Below are 16,239 nucleotides of genomic sequence, written 5' to 3'. Positions count from 1 at the left end.
ACTTTACTAGGGAACTTCGGAATGTAAGTATACTCGAGTCAAGCACAGATATTGATGGAGGGGTCGCAAAACATACGGGGACGTTTTTGGGAGGCTACCATCACCAAGACTGATAGCATCCTGAGGTGCAACGAGGCTGTAACATTGGCCGCCGAAACACAATCGATCTCTTCCCGACGTCAACACATATGGGTAAGATTTCGGCGTCGGAAACCCTGGAACTTGGAACGACAAGAGACTAGAAAACAGGAATCCCAGAGCGCAACGTGACGTCACACTACTGGGCCGCTGCCCCTCGGCGACGCGTCCGGGGGCTGTGAAAATGTCACAGTTTCAACCCTGATCGTCGAGTAGTAGTAGTAGTAGTTTGCCCAACGATCTCCTTATTTCGCAGGATAACTAAAGACAGACAGCTGCTGCTAGGTTTTTAGTTCATCTCATCTGCTTACCATTGACGAACGCGGCCCCAACGACCAAGGGCCCAAAACGACGACAACCTCAAGAACACCACCACCACCACCACTCCAAAGCCCCTGTCAGATACAAACTATAAGCCTTGGAAAAAATCTACCGATACGCCCACCATGCCCGAGCACCCTTTCTCCCCCGAGGACTTCCCCATCGACGAGGACCATGAGTTCAAGCCGACCAACTTCTACTTCCTCAAGGGCTGCGTCCACTTCAAGAACACGGCCCAGATCCTGGACATGACGAACAAGGTCAAGAAGTCGCGGTGGCGGGACTTTTCGCAGTCCTTCCTGCGCGACGTCGACAACGCCGCCAAGAAGGCCGACGAGGACCAGGAGAAGCCCAAGTACGAGATCAAGTCGTGCGGCGAGATGATGCGCACCATCAAGACCATGGTCGACGGCCAGAAGGGCGAGAAGATCTGCGAGCTCAGCATGACCTTCGTCTCCTTCGACAGCTCCATGGTCCGCTTCCCCGACAAGGAGCACAGCCGCCACCCGCTCGAGATCTGCCCCGTCGAGGCCGGCTCCGAGAACAAGCACGAGTGCTTCGTCCGCCACTCCATCCCCTACTTCTGGGACATGTCCAGCCAGTTCGGCACCCTGTACAAGTGCCTCAACCAGAAGCGCGTCAAGATCGCCAGCATCTGCGCCTTCGGCTTCGGCAAGGACGCCGTCCTCGCCATCGAGGGCGACCAGCTCGACGACGTCTGCGCCCTCAGCACCTGCATCATCCTGCTGAACGGCCGGGATGCCATGGATCACTAAGTGATGGACGGGAAAAGAAAAGGATACGGGCGGGCAGCGAGCGGGCATTGTTCCCCCCAATGCGCTCGCCTGCCCGGATGCATGTCGGATGACCTACAAATGCAAGCGGACGGCGTTTTGAATTATTACTGGCCGGTGTACCATGATGTAATGCTATCTATGATCACTAATTTATATTCGGTTACAATTTAACCTGAACCAAATCGATATTCTGGCGCATTGTGAAACCCAGGCGTAGTCCCATTCGCGTGCTGTAGTCTTGGGTAGACTACTTACTTCTAATTACAAGCTTAAGCAACCACGTCTATATGTCTATCTACCAACACTGAACCTCCAAAGAAATACCCACTGAACGCAGAAAGCCCAAGTATCCCATGTTGTATCGCAATCCCATTCTAGGGGTATCTCGTCATCAGCCCAAAAAGCTTGAAATCCATTTCCTTGCGGTAGTATGTCCCTCTTTCTTGACATTCTCATCTTCGAAACAAAACTTATAGTTCACCTGTCGTGCCCCCCACCTTTTCCCCTTTCGAATCACCACCCCCAGAACTCAAAGATGGCCTCCAAGGCCTCCTTGGGGTGTGTGAAGGGGAAGTTGTGGCCACCGGGCACGATGCGCCAGAAGACGTGGTCCTCGCCGCCGACGAGCGGCAGCGCGTCCTCGCGGTAGTCGTCCTTCTGGATGAGCTCGTCGTGGCGGGCGAGGATGATGGCCGTGGTTTTCGGAGCGCGCACGCGCGCCAGCTTGCGCCAGTACGCCTGCTCCGCCATGAGGGGGCCCACACGCACCGTCGACATGAAGGCCGGGACGAAGCCCTCGTGCGCCCGCAGCATCCAGTGCACGTAGGCGGCGATGCGGGCCTCGAAGGGGTGCACGCTGTCGACCGTGTCCTCGTTGGGGTCGCCGGCGACCTCCTGGGTGGCGGTGTCGGTGAGCGATTCCGTACCGGACTTGGTGGACGACGCGGCAGCATCAATGGGAGTGGTACCGTCCATGGACATCTTGCGCTTCTTGGCCACCGAGTTTCCGATCGGGGTGCGCAGGCGGCGCTTGGTCAGGCGCTCGAGGATGGCCTCGGGGACGATGCCCGAGGTGAAGACGAGGCGGCTCAGACGGCCGAAGTTCTCGGAGCGGATGACGCCCGTGGGCGCGAGCAGCACGAGCGAGGCGACCATGTGGGGGAAGGTGGCGGCGAAGTTGAGGGCGATGCCGCCGCCCAAGGAGTAGCCGACGAGGTGCATGGCGTCGTTGCCGGTCCAGGCGAGCGGGCTCGAGGCCAGCACCAGCAGGACCTGGGACACGAAGAGGCGCGTGTCAAAGGGCAGGTCGCCGACACCGTCGGTGAAGCCGCGGCCGAACAGGTCGAACAGCATGACGCGGCAGCCCTTAGCGGCGATGCCGTTGGCGATCTCGGAGAGCGTCATGCACGAGGTGCTGATGCCGTGGATGAAGAGCACCTTGCGGCCGTCTTCGGGGCCAAACTCATACACCCTGATATTGCCATACTTTGTGGAAGTTAGCGAGAAGATGATTTCTTTTGCAAATGGGCTGCAGCTTTCTTTATATTTCCCCTCGCGTTAAACACACTTACCGGAGTCTCTACATCACGGGCACCGGGGAAATGGTCAGGCTGATACGGCAGATCCTTGATCTCGTCCTTAGTAAGATAAGGCAGCGACGTAGTAAGCGGGCCTGGCAGGATCTGTTTCCGGCGCGGGTACAGCGAATGCCGGAAGAGGGAGAGACATGCCACCGTTGTCACCATCGTGGTTGCGACGATGGCTGTGGTGTTGCTCCTCTCCGACGTGGGAAAGACGTCCATCTCCCTCCCAATTTGATACGCCTGGTGGAAACTGTAGCACTACCCTCCTGTCGCTGAAGTACGTTAGGTATGTACTCAACTACGGCTTTCGCAGGCAGTGTAGAAAGTGCAATCAATGAAACGAGGAAACCCGAATGAATGGAAAGACAAGAAATGAATTATGGCTTCAATAATCTGCTCACCCGTTGCCGAGTCACAATGCAGCACACCACAAAGTAGAGTAGGGAGACAGAGCGAAGGGTCAGTCAAGTGTGTCAGCTGCAGCTGCAGCGGAGCGCCGACTCGTGGAATTGGGTTGGATCTGACTACGTACATGCACGTACATCAATGTGTTCGGGCCCGCTACCCACGTGGGCTGCTATGTACTGACAGTCCGACTATTGCACTTATTAAATCAGCTATTATTTGCACCGTCGTAATATCAATGACTGTCGTAGGTGGAACACGTTGTGCAATATTATGATACGCCCCCAAAAACTTAACACGAATAAATTTGCCTATGATATCAGAGGCATACTCAGTTCATTATAGACGATGCCCGAAAAAAGGGGGCAGCAATCCGTTTTCGACTCCTCAGTACTTCAAGTAACAACAACACCTATCCAACATCAATATCGCACACAGCAGAGTCCTTTGACCATACCCTCGTGGGTAGTCCCTGATCAAGCCAGGCGGGCTTCCAAGAAGCTCCCACACGTTTGGCACCACGTCTGAACAAAGCACGCCACCTTCAACCGGGGGTTTTTTTTTGCTCAGCTTTCTCTTTCTCTCATTCGTTCAATAAAACATTCAGTATATATATAGATATATACTCCCCTAACCTCCGATCGTAGCTTGTTGCGGGAGTTGTGGCTCATTTCGACACGACAAGATGGTCGAGGCCAGCTTGCAAAAATACCCCATTATATTCCTACAGCGCCCCAAAAAATCACGCTTTTACAGAATGACTGCCATGGAACCAACCGGAACTCCAGCTTCATGAGCACTTTGCTCAAGCGTCGGGGTCAGAACCACCGACCGACATTTTGCTTGTAATCCCCCGTTGTTTTGTTTTGATTTGATTTTGTAACTCTTTCGTCACCGCCAGGCACCCTGGCTAAGTGACAACAGCCCCGCGACACAGTCCATATCAGGCCTCTTACTAGGGCTGACCTGGCCTCGCATCATGAAGCGGTCCACCTCATCGTCTGCCTTGGGCCCCTTGCCAGATTTATCCGAAGGCAGCTTCTTTTGGCCGTTTTCATCCTCGAAGATCGACACGGTTGTCTCCAAGCCCGCCTTGCCACCTCGTAGACGCGGCACCGGTGCCGTGTTAGCGCGGTTGCCCAAAAAGGACCGCTTATTGGATGCATTGGGACCTTGCTCTCCCAGCACACGCCCAACGCGTCGGGCATTCCCGATCACCGCCTGGACCGCAGTCTGCTCTTTGGTTGGAGTCGCCGATGGTAAGGGGGTGGCGTCGGCGGTCAGGGTTTCCGTCGCTACCGGGGCTCCAGTTCTCTTTGTCCGAGTCTCCTCCAGGGGACAGTACGATAGCCAAGTTTGGTTTAGCAGCACTCTTTTTCTCGGGGTCGACATCCTCCGTCGCAGCTGTTTCAGGCTTGTCTAAGGAATCTGTTGATGACTGCTGTGTGGCTTGGGCGGGAGGAGGCAGACTCTGCATGCGCGAGATGCTGCTGCTGTTGGAACGGCTTAGCTTAGGCTTCTTAGACAGTGAGCTGCGGCGGCTCGGTGGTGCGTTGCGTTTGCCCGGATTGGGCTGCTGTATAGAGCCACTAGCTGCCTGCGCAACGGCGTTGAGAAGGCTGTTCAAGCCACTCGACGTTTGACTGCTGGAGCGCAGGAGCGAAATCGCCGCAACGGCCGAGCCAGAAGACTCGTTCTCTGCCTGCTGTGTCAACTCATCCCGCGTCTCGGCGTCACAGCACGACTCCCAAGCATGAACATCGCGTGAGCGACCGCGGGCCAGCTGGGCTGGTAAGCTGGCTGTCAGCGTCGAAATGGGAGGCAATGTAATGCCTGGCAGGGCACTCCGGCTACGCTGCAAAATGCGGGGTGCGCGAACGGGGGCCAGTTGTGTGGTGTCATGAAGCACCTGAGATTGCGCTGGCCTTGGCGGAGAAGGTTGGGATGATACCAGCTCTGCTTTGCCCTCGAGCGACAAGGAGAGGCGGAACTGAGACGAGGATGACGAAGGTGGAGGCAGGATGGAACTTGGAGAGTTATCCACCGCAGACCCGGCCGATGGCGGGAAGGAATCGAGCCTAATATGTTCGTGTTAGTCAAGCCTTGCCAGGGGCGAAATCAAGACAGAGCACCTACCTGAACGACTCATCCCCCGCCCGATCAAGTGTCGAGGGAGATGAGAAAGAGGCGCTTGCATTCCATCTGTTTGATAGATACCCAACCGAACTTGGCAGGGACTGTGAGAACTTTTGAGCACTCTCATTCGCGCTGACGGCGAAAATGGAGTGTGAAGGTGAAACGCCCGACTCCGAGGCCCTTCTTTCTGGATTCGATTGCTCCTTGGCACCGGGATTGGCAGCCGAGGGAGATAGTCGGAATGAGTGCATGGTGCCCACGCTCACGGGGCTTGGAGCCCGGTGTTCCACCTCCGCCGGACGCGTATCGAAGCTGTCGTCGGCTATACTGGGGGCATTTCCGAAAGACAGCGATTCACCAGACAGGCCGTGGATTGGTCCACCATACCGCAGTGCCGCAATTTCTTGTGGCGATAGAGGACGCGATTTCCGCCTGTCGTTCTGACGGCGGTTCTGGAACCAAATCTAAAACAACGAGGTCATGTTAGATAAGTCGAGAAACGAAGAGCATCGTGTGCCCAAGGAGCTGCATGGCTCTAGACTAACCTGCACTTCTTTCTCATTAAGCGTGACGCGATTGACGATATCCTGACGCGCTGCCTTATCGGGCTTCGGGTTCGTACTGTACGCGTTTTCGAGGATGGTTTTGTCTTGGGCACTGCACATTGGGGCACAAAAGGTATTAGTCACGAGCTGCACCAAAAGCCTTCCCACGCCTGCAAGCTGGATACCGAAGGTACGTACGTGGTCCTCTTCCGCTTTCCCTTGGGGTGCCTCTCGTTTTCAGGGCGCGGCACAGGGTAGCCCGACTCCATGTGAAATGACGTCTCGAAAGACAGGGCAGACGAGTCCGGGTCGCTCATGCTGCTCTGGAAACTCGCGTCCTGGCTCGCCCGGTGATCCTCGATTCCGTCGTGGATGCTGGTGGTGGGGGAGGGGCCCGGAGACTGTTGGTGAAGGGAGGACATGGCGTATGATGTTGTATGGCGTGGGCGTGGGCTGTCGATAGCTGGTCGGGTCTATGGGTGCATAGCCCAATGGACAAGAAAGAGTGGCGTGCTGGACGTGGCGTGTCGAGTCAAGTCGTGTCGTCTCGTGTCGTCGATACGCCAGTACGTATGAGACGAATGGCAGGCAAACGAAGGTAAGAGGATGCTCGGCTTTGTGCCCGCAGTCGTCGTCGTACAGGGTCAATTGGGGAGACCTCTCGTTGTGACGTCGAGAGCAGGTGAGAGTGGGAGAAAGAGTGGAAGAAGGGCGTGAGTGTTTGAAGGTGAGGAATGTCAGTCCAGATGGGCCAGGGTGAGGGTATTAGCTGAATACAGCACGCTAGCACCCCGTGAAGCGTAACGTATCGAACTCTACTTGCAATACGTATCGCGACTGCCCGACGCTTGGCGGACGACGATTGTGAAATTAAGGGCAAAAACAGAGCAGAGCAGAGCTGAGTAGATGCAGACGCAGACGCAGACGCAGACGCAGATGCAGATGCGTGCAGGCGGCCTATATCGAAACCGACCAGTCAAATAGTTTGGCAGCAGAGGCAGGCAATAAATTCAATCGCGTCGTGTGTCTCATCCGATCGTGAGGGTGAGCAGCAAGGTATGGGAAAAGCGCATGGGCATGGGTCGTCGACTCGTCCCCGCCCACTCGCTCGCTCACTCACTCACGAGACTAAGAACCTTAGTAGTAGACTAAAAAGACCCCTGTCCGTCACCAAGTCGCGTCTCCAGTCCGCCGCATGGAAAAGATGCAATTAAGCTGTCTCACGCCTTGCCCGATCCGGCATGGCCTGTTGAAAATTGATTTGCACAAATAAACTGCTCCAAACAGGCACGTTCATTGGCCAGCGGCGCTCCCGATTAGGAAGTCTCCCAAACAGACTCCCAGATGGCTCGCAATTGTTGCCATGGAAAGCCGCGCGCGATGGTATTATTGTATTCCCAACCACCAACCCTCCCTCACCCCGGTTCCTGCATATGGGCAATGTAATCTACTTGTACCTACTTATACAAAGCGGGCAGGCCAGCCGCATCGGTGGGCTCACGGAGAAACACGAGAGGGCAAAAGAACCGCCAACCACTCCCAATACTCCCTTTGCTTTTCCGGCTCGACACTGATTGATAAGACGCGTTCAACGACTAGATCTATTTTGACCACCACTTGGCACTAGGGGGCTTCTGGGTGTTGACATCAATAAGGTTATCAGGTTGTAACGAACCATCTCTGTACCTACATGTACTTAGAGTAGTGTGTGTGCAAGCGTGTCTCTCTATACTTAGAGCCAAATGCCTGTACTACTGTGGCTAGTCGTCGGTCTTATTCGCCGCTATTCCCATTGGCTGGCCACACACATACTTGATGTCATAACAGACGCGACGTGCTTCAATGTACGGCCAAAGCTGGTGTCGATACTACATAACTAATGCAATGCATACACTACCAGCTGACCATTCGTCTTCAACACGACCCCTCTCCCTTCGAAGCGCACTGGAAATTAATAACAAGTAAGTGCATAACATTGCATTCTTCACCAGATGCATCTTGACCAGCGGCGTCTTTCATTGGTCAATCTGGCCAAAGTAAATAATACAGATCCAAGACAGCCTCATCATACCCCCTTGCCGCCTCGTTTGGGGAAAAACGAAACAAATCGGTCAAATAGTTCGCTTCGTTCGTTCGGCGTTTCTGTTGTTCTTTTTCTCTTTCCTTCTTTGCTCTCGCCCGTCCCGCCGTTGGGCATGTCTCTTGGCCACTCATGACGGAATCGCCTGCCCCCACCGTATCACGATGCACAAGGGGGTTGGATAGCCCTGCCCCCTTGCCTCGACGCGTCTCCAGTTTGCGCGCCAGCAGAGATCGATGCCCCGTGCTGTGCTGGGGGAAGTTGCTCATCCTGTCCCACAACGAGGCGGGCGACTCAGTTATCGGATTGCCGTTAGCCGCAGTGGCAGGCCGATAAGCGAGACACGGGCTGACGGGAACCGGATTCCATGGTTCATACGGAGTTTACTGCAACTACATAGGCATGCTGGGGTTGGGCGCATTGCCTCACTTGCTGGCGTCGCCTGAATGGCTGGCTGGTCGTATTTCTATCGGGGATTCCAAAATCACTTTACTTTACATAGTTGGTCACTTATGTCCACGTTATTCACCGATCGTGAGCTGGCAACAGCGTGCATGTATGTGGGCAGCTCAAGCTGGTGCCACGAGACGGTAAAAAAAAACAAAAAAAAACACCCAGAGGTAAAAGTATAAGTAGATCAAGTCATGTTATGGAAAATGTGCCAAAGCTCGGCTCGGAAGCCATTGTGTCTACATCGCTTCTTCTCAGATCCATTTTACGTACAGGTCGGCCTTCGTCGTTACACTGTAGCCATGCCGATATGATTAGCCACATTGGACTTAAACTTGTGAGGCGGACAGTACCAACTCATCGTGTAAGAAATCTTTTCGAACCAAGAAAAAATAAGCGCAGATGCATTCTTCCTTATGTACAAGATGCGCCATGAAAAGCAAGCCTAGGATACAATGATCAACGGCTGAAACTAAATAAGTTCGCCAAAGCTTTCCTCTCAACACTTCTACCCGGCTTCATGCCACCCACCAGGATATAATAATATATGTTTCTCCATACCACATCTCAGGCATTGCCGTACCCATTTCATTACAAGTCTACACTCGACACTCGTCTTCCCACTCGACCACTTTAGTAGGTACGCTTGAACGGCGGTACAGCCTTGCACTCGTTCTCATCGAGCGTAGTGCCGATCACACGTCGGTAGCCAAGGTCGACCTTGCCGTGGGGGTTCTTCTGCCACGTCAGAGTGTGCTTCATCCAGTTCTCGTCGTCACGCTCGGGGAAGTCCTCGCGGGCGTGAGCACCTCGGGACTCCTTGCGGTTGGCGGCAGCGACTGTCGTTTGGGAACTGCAATGGCATTCGTTAGTGTGCTGACCTCCTTAATATGGGGGCTTGTATGTACTTACGCGCAAGTGAGCAGGTTTCTCAGCTCAAGGGTTTCAACCAGGTCTGAGTTCCAGATCATGCTGCGGTCCTTGATACCAACCTGAGGGAACATGTTGTCGACCTCGCGAATCTTCTTGACACCCTCGTCCAAACTCTCCTGAGTTCGGAAAACGCTGACATCCGTCTGCATGGTCTTCTGCATGGCAAGGCGGATCTCGGCAGTGCTCTTGGGCCCCTCCGAGGTGCGGATTTGATCCAGGACCTCAATAGACTCGGCACCAGCATCGGCGCTGAGAGGCTTCTGGTTAGCACCCGGCGTGAAGTTGTCACGAATGGTGTGCGAAACAGCACGGCCAAAGACAACAAGATCCAGGAGAGAGTTGGCACCCAATCGGTTAGCACCATGGACGGAGACGCAGGCAGCCTCGCCGCAAGCGAAAAGACCAGGGACAACCTTGTCGTTTCCGCTCTCGTCGACTGTAAGAACCTCACCGGTGTATCGCGTTGGGATACCACCCATGTTGTAATGGACAGTGGGGAGCACGGGAATGGGCTGCTTCGTGACATCGACACCGGCGAAAATAGCGGCTGTTTCAGAGATACCGGGCAGACGCTCAGCGAGCACTTCGGCGGGAAGATGGCTCAGCTGGAGGTAGACGTGGTCCTTCTCGGGACCAACGCCACGTCCATCCCGAATCTCCAGAGTCATGGAGCGCGAGACGACGTCGCGAGACGCCAGATCCTTGGCAGTAGGGGCATAACGTTCCATGAATCGCTCACCCTCCGAGTTCAGCAGGTAGCCACCCTCACCACGAGAGCCTTCGGTAATCAGGCATCCAGCTCCGTAGATACCGGTCGGGTGGAACTGGACAAACTCAAGATCCTGGTTGGGGAGACCAGCACGAGCAACCATAGCCATACCGTCACCAGTGCAAGTATGCGCCGATGTGCAGCTGAAGTAAGCACGGCCGTATCCACCGGTAGCCAGAACGGTGTTCTGAGCCAAGAATCGGTGCAGCGTACCGTCTTCCTGGTTGTAAGCCAGCACACCACGGCATTCACCATCCTCCATAATCAGATCGATGGCGAAGAACTCGATGAAGTAGTTGGTGTTGTGTCGAAGGGACTGTCCGTAGAGAGTATGGAGCAGGGCGTGGCCAGTACGGTCAGCAGCAGCGCAGCATCGGTAGGCTTGGCCACCCTTGCCGAACTTCTGGGACTGACCACCGAAAGCACGCTGGTAACTGGTGTGTTTGTCAGCCTCGTCTACATTTTCCGATCACGCGAGGGGGGTACTGACATTTTGCCATCCTCGGTTCGCGAGAAAGGACAGCCGTAGTTCTCGAGTTCAATGATGGAGGCGGGGGCCTCTCGGGTCATGTAGTGAATCGCGTCCTGGTCACCGAGCCAATCCGAGCCCTTGACGGTATCGTACATGTGCCATCTCCAGTCGTCCTCGTGCATGTTTCCTAACGCGGCATTGATACCACCCTGAGCGGCAACTGTGTGACTTCTTGTGGGGAAGAGCTTCGAAATACAGGCAGTGTTGAAGCCGGCCTCGGCAAGGCCAAAGGCAGCTCGCAGACCAGATCCGCCAGCGCCAACAACGAGAGCATCGTAATGGTGATCCTAGAACACGGCCATGTCAACGACAAAGCTCCTGAATCTCGCTAGTCCCGGGTTTTCGTTGGTCGACTTACGATGACGGGATACTTGCTGCTAACATGAGCCGACGCTTCCTTTGCTCGCAGAGGTTGGTTGGCAAAGATTTGAGCTGGGGACACACCGAATTAGCTGCTTTGTCTTACCGCCGACTGTCGGGCTGCTGGGTATACGTACAAACGGGTCGCGTCGACGAGAAGGTCCTAGCCTGCAACTTTGCGGTCCGTGAGAACTACAATGCCAAGCAACAGGTTAGCAACGGATTCTGTTTCCATGGCACGGCAAGGCACACGACTATAATTGCGCAGCGATTGAGAGGCGAGGGCAGGCGTTGTTGCAACAGAAGACGGTCGAAAAAGAGTGGGAACATACGGCAGACCCGGGGGTCAGTCTCCTCATCGCCATTCTAGAAGCCATGGTGAAGAACAAGATTTGCGATCAATCGAGGTGTGTGTGGATGAGACAAAAGAGCGCGGCGAGGACAGAGGCAGAGAGACAGGGCGGCAGAGGGGAGATGTGCAAAAGAGGTGGCACCCAGAAAGGATCAGACGGAGTTGAGGCTCTTGTCCTGCAAGTTCCGATATCCGGGATGGGCAGGATCGGATCGAAGCAATTGAATGTTCGAAGGAGGGAAAAAGTGATGATGCCTCCAACTTTTGGCCCTGCCAGTGGTGAAAGCTGTCGGGTGCTTTGGAGAAACTGGGGACTGGCCAATGGGAAGCGGCCTATATGCCTTGACTGCTGCTGGCCTGCTCTTCCTCGGCTAACGCAGAAACGCAGAAATGCAGAAGCAAGCGGCCGGCCCACAATATGCCGACCTCATTACTGCACACCACTTTCATTCCGTGCCGCCCCCTCCCCCACTGCACGTGCCTCTGGAAGGCTCAACGTGCTGGGAGATCGTTTTCGATCGGGAACAACTACTATCTAGTATCTTGGCGATCGACCGACCATTCAGCAGGTCGCAATCCCGTCTCGTTCTGTCTCTGTACCGGCGTGACAGCACGATCCTTACCTACTTACCTGCTAAGTACCCGCCTGCCATAGTCCTGCAAGTGGCGACAGCTGGAGACTCCAAACTCTAAAGGAACAAATATCATGTGACGATGGCTGGATCCTCATTCCGATAGAATGACACACGCTCCGTTCGATCCTCTGTAACACACAAATGTATGCGTTGTAGTAATGGTATATATATATAAATGAGTGGGTATGTTCGGCCACTCTGCGCACCCGCCCCCTACCACATTACCCTCCGGGAGCCTTGTGTCCCATGTCCCTTTTACCACATGACATCCGAAATATGTAATGTAAAACATGCAACCGTTCTCGTTAATCCGAAAGCACCTGCCTGAGCATCTGCAGGAAATTCTCCTTCAGATGATGCACCTCGCTGACCTCGGAGCTTGACCGGCTCTCCCGCGTTACGTCTAAGCCGGTCTTGCTTCTTGGCTCTGCGCCGCCGTTCGGCCTCGATCGGGTCGAGCTCGTCTTGCAGCTCCTCCTCGGCCTCGTCCTCCGAGTCTTCATCGTACCCCATCACTTCCAAGTCCATGTTGTTGAGCCCAAAGTCGCTCGCTTGCATGCTCGCCACACCAGGCAGCGCGTCCACGCTCACTTGTCCTTCTGCGGCCATTTTCTGTCGCGTCTTGTCGTGGTGCCACTTCTTGCGAGCTTCTTGCCACGCGATTAGGTTGTTGATCTCTGTAATCGCCTTCTCCTTGTCCACCTTGCCAGTCGTAACACCGCCCTCAAACAAGGCATTGACATCCAGCGAGCCAGCCGCCGGCCCTTTGCGCAAGAATTCCAGGATGCCTTCTATCCAACCCATGAGCTGCGTAAAGAGACCATTGTCATGAGTGTGGACTTCGTGCACAAACTTATAGAAGTTATGCTCGTGTCTTTGGCAAAGGTCGATGAATGCCTGAACTGTCTGGTTCGGATCCGCCGAGGCATCATCTTCTCGGCATTTCTCAACAACCTGTGACTTGTATCAGTATCATAAAGGAAACGGTTATTGAGTCGTGTGTGTGTGTGTGTGTGCTTACCTGTATCATGTCATCCATAAATACAGAAAAGTCCGTAATGCTGTTGTATACATTGGCAGATTTGTAGACCCGCACAAGCGGCTCGTAGAAGATCGTGAACAGATCTCGTAGTAGCTGCAAGGTGACCGGTTCTTCAATCATATGAAGCATCATGGCCTTGTCACGCTGTCGCGTATAAAGCTTCAGCAGTTGCTTCAGGTATGAGAACAGCTGTGCTCCTTGCTTGAGCTCTTCATCAACGTTCTCGACGGCATTGTTGAAGGCAACGTAGGCATTGTAGAGTCTTCCAATCTGTTCAGGAGTGAGCGGTGGCTCTATCAACTCCGACCGCAACACGGCCACGATCAGATCGACGTCATCCGCAATGGCCTCCTCCCGGATCGAAAGCTTCACCGTTTCGTCTGCTTCCGTGAACGCTTTCAGCTTCTTCACAAACACGTCATCTCCTATCTTAGCGGCGACAGCGTCGATATTCTTCTGAAACTGACGAATGCCATCGTTGAGCGCCGCCGAGAAGATTCGCTGCATCAGTGACCGACTTCCGAACGGTTGTGCAAGGAAGAGATCGAGAACACTGGCCATGACAGCGGCGGGGTTTGCGATCCTAATGGCGTTCTTCAGAAGAGTGTAAGGGATTAAAGAATGAATCCTCTTCATTTGCGCAAACAGTTCGGGCGAGTTATCTTCCGCGAGGAACAGATGATATACCGTCGCAGCAACCTCGATCCGAAGCCACTCGGCGAACTTCTGGTACTGTATACTCAGATCCTGTATGGTTTCCTTATCCTTGATTTCTTGGAAAAGCATTGTTAGGCCGTTCCGTTCAACGATGTCTTGGCGGAATTGTTCCATATAGACATCCAGTTCGGCAGCTCGCTTCCTGGCGATCTCGTAGAACTGTTTTTGTTCCTCGACCCGCCTCTCGTCGACGGCTTTGCGACGCATGATGTCAAAAACATCGTCATCAGATGGCGTCATGGTATCACGAGTCAAAAACTCCTGCATCGCCTTCGTCTGGGCTATCTGGGGATCGTGTAGCAAGGACCGCAAGAATGCCCTCAGGGAGATTCTCTGGTTTTCGCGCCACAACATCGCGTTCTGTGACGATCAGTCATCTGCTGTATATATGGGAGTTTAACAATCAGAATGGCACTTACCGCAGTCTTCGGGCTCGGTACTGGGCTCGATGATCCGTCCGTGCTAGGGCGAGGAGAAGATCGTGGAGATCTCCCCAGTGACGCTGCGGATAGATTGCGGCGGTGGTCGCGCACGGTGAGGTTTCTCATTGAGTCCCTTAAGCCGCCGGATTCGCCAGCAGCTTGCATCGTCGATACAGACGACTGTGAGGACGCATCCGAGTCGGCACCACCATCCGTCATGCGCCCCAGGATTGACGATGCTGCTGTGTCGGACTTATTCTTCTTGGGCACCGGGGGTAGGACCTTTCCAGGTAACTCGATCCGCAACTGTTTGTGCAGCCGGCTGAAATCACCGTACCGCCTCCCGATAAAATGCTCCAGCTCCGACTTCCTTTTCACGCGGAGTAAGAATTCCTGCTAGCAGTCAGCGGCTGGCCCTTGAGATGGCCGGGTTTCGAACATACCGCATGCTTGTGCGACCTGATTTTCCTCTTGACCGAAGTGATGCGCACACCTGCGACATTCACGTCCCAGCCGTTGACGTAGTTGCCTTCGGGTAATGAATTTAGCATGCCAGTATCAATGGCATCACGGTCCACGATCTCCATCTCGGCGAATCTTATTCGCTCCTCGAAGCCCGAGGCTGTGCGCACGCCGGACACCATCATCAGCTCGACGACCTTCCTGCATTTTACAGCAAGTTTGCGACGTTTGGTCTCTTCCAATCGGTCCTCGGACGACGAAATGTTCTTACTCGCAAAAGATTCGAGAAACTAGCACACATGGCGCATGGTTAGATCCGCAGCGCTTCGTTGTAGTAGATAGACCACCTGCGACCTACCTTTTGCAACTTGTCCTGCCAGAATTCCTTTTCCTTCGCCTTGTCCAGAAAAGGGAACTCGCGGACATGGTGTACGAAGATGTACCGCAAGATTGGCAGCTCGGAATCGAGAGGCGAAACCTCTCCAAGAGGCGAGCTAAACGGTGCGCCAAAGCGGCGCAAGGCTGTAGGCGAGTTGAGTTCGTTGATTTCCCAGGCAACTTGCTCTGAAATGAGTTCCCGCTTGAGATCTATAGGGTCACGGTGTCAGTTTCGTCGGCCCAAATGCGATGCGGTTCGGGAGCGTCAGCCACAGAGCCGGCCTCCTTCTTTGTGTTCTACCAACATACAGTGTTCTTGCTTCCCCGTCAGCGTCTGGCCAGGCGGCGGTATCGACCTAGTACTCTGCGCCCGCGTCGTTTTCTCAACAGGAGGCTGTGCCGGCGTGGATTCCGATTGCGCAGGCGGGTCGCCCGCCGTCGATGTCCCGTTCGCAGAAGACATGGTCAAGGGCGCGAAGAGAATGCAGAAGGTGTGTAAAGAGAACAACGACAATACTGGCTTGCTGAACTAAATGCGCGTATGTAGGCGAGTAGCCCCCGGTAGGCAAAGTTCATACGGCAGCTGCAAGTCTGGACGGTGGTGGTGTCGTATCGCTAAGGGCTGGCTTTGCTTTGCATGCGTTTGGTGACGTCTGGTGCTGGCAAGGTACAGCGGTTTTAGTCTCTCCCCAAGATCAGAGCTGGCCGTCGATGGCGGGGTTTTGGGGGTCTTCAATCTTGTTGATCGATCTACCTGGTCTCTCACGTGTAGGTACGTACAGTGCACTCAATGGCCACTCCGAGGCAAAATCAATCAATAGGACCGATTCGCCAGGTGGGTAGAATATAAGGAACGATATCTGCCAGCAAAAATGGGAACTCGAGAGAGAAGAATAGAGCGGAATACTTGGCCGTCGCGGCAAGGCGACGAGGGGAGTTTGCTCTTATTGACGAACTCAAATGCATGCCATGGGCACGCAGGAGCAGGGTTACCCCCAATTCCAGGGCTGTTGAGCCACCATGGCACAGCGTGGAAGAGAAATGACTGCCTTTAGCGCCCAATCATCCTGGGCACTCAGTGCCGTAGTCCCGGATTCGGCAGCGTGGCTTGTTCAACTCGGTTGCCTTCAACTCGGTTGCCTCTCGATCCGGGCATCATGGACTATCACGGCACAAGCCACC

The 16,239-nt window shown here is 54.4% G+C and overlaps 4 protein-coding genes across 4 annotated transcripts; 1 reads left to right on the top strand and 3 right to left on the bottom strand.

The window, feature by feature from the left end:
• Positions 1 to 584: 584 nt before the first annotated feature.
• PG997_004695 (uncharacterized protein) lies at positions 585 to 1,235 on the top strand (the record flags this gene model as incomplete). The annotated part of the gene is made up of 1 exon (XM_066809010.1): positions 585 to 1,235. One exon carries the CDS (start codon positions 585 to 587, stop codon positions 1,233 to 1,235), a length of 651 nt encoding a protein of 216 aa, XP_066672628.1.
• A 534-nt stretch (positions 1,236 to 1,769) lies between these two features.
• Positions 1,770 to 3,058, bottom strand: PG997_004694 (uncharacterized protein; the record flags this gene model as incomplete). The annotated part of the gene is made up of 2 exons (XM_066809009.1): positions 1,770 to 2,741; positions 2,828 to 3,058. The coding sequence occupies 2 exons, from the start codon at positions 3,056 to 3,058 to the stop codon at positions 1,770 to 1,772; spliced, it is 1,203 nt and encodes a 400-aa protein (XP_066672627.1).
• A 1,077-nt stretch (positions 3,059 to 4,135) lies between these two features.
• Positions 4,136 to 6,347, bottom strand: PG997_004693 (uncharacterized protein; the record flags this gene model as incomplete). The annotated part of the gene is made up of 5 exons (XM_066809008.1): positions 4,136 to 4,416; positions 4,463 to 5,322; positions 5,381 to 5,844; positions 5,926 to 6,037; positions 6,124 to 6,347. The coding sequence occupies 5 exons, from the start codon at positions 6,345 to 6,347 to the stop codon at positions 4,136 to 4,138; spliced, it is 1,941 nt and encodes a 646-aa protein (XP_066672626.1).
• Positions 6,348 to 9,088: 2,741 nt separating this feature from the next.
• On the bottom strand, positions 9,089 to 15,520 carry PG997_004692 (uncharacterized protein; the record flags this gene model as incomplete). The annotated part of the gene is given in 12 exon segments (XM_066809007.1): positions 9,089 to 9,308; positions 9,368 to 10,591; positions 10,648 to 10,976; positions 11,048 to 11,086; positions 11,191 to 11,241; positions 12,357 to 12,407; positions 12,421 to 12,990; positions 13,058 to 14,155; positions 14,215 to 14,610; positions 14,661 to 14,969; positions 15,038 to 15,267; positions 15,367 to 15,520. 12 exon segments carry the CDS (start codon positions 15,518 to 15,520, stop codon positions 9,089 to 9,091), a joined length of 4,671 nt encoding a protein of 1,556 aa, XP_066672625.1.
• Between the last annotated feature and the right edge of the window lie 719 nt (positions 15,521 to 16,239).

The sequence above is a fragment of the Apiospora hydei genome (genome assembly GCF_038363865.1).
Source record: "Apiospora hydei strain CBS 114990 chromosome Unknown utg000004l_segment0_segment0, whole genome shotgun sequence".
Classification (NCBI taxonomy): domain Eukaryota; kingdom Fungi; phylum Ascomycota; class Sordariomycetes; order Amphisphaeriales; family Apiosporaceae; genus Apiospora; species Apiospora hydei.
The sequence above is the reverse complement of the archived record's forward strand: the minus strand, read 5'-3'. Positions and strand labels throughout refer to the sequence as shown.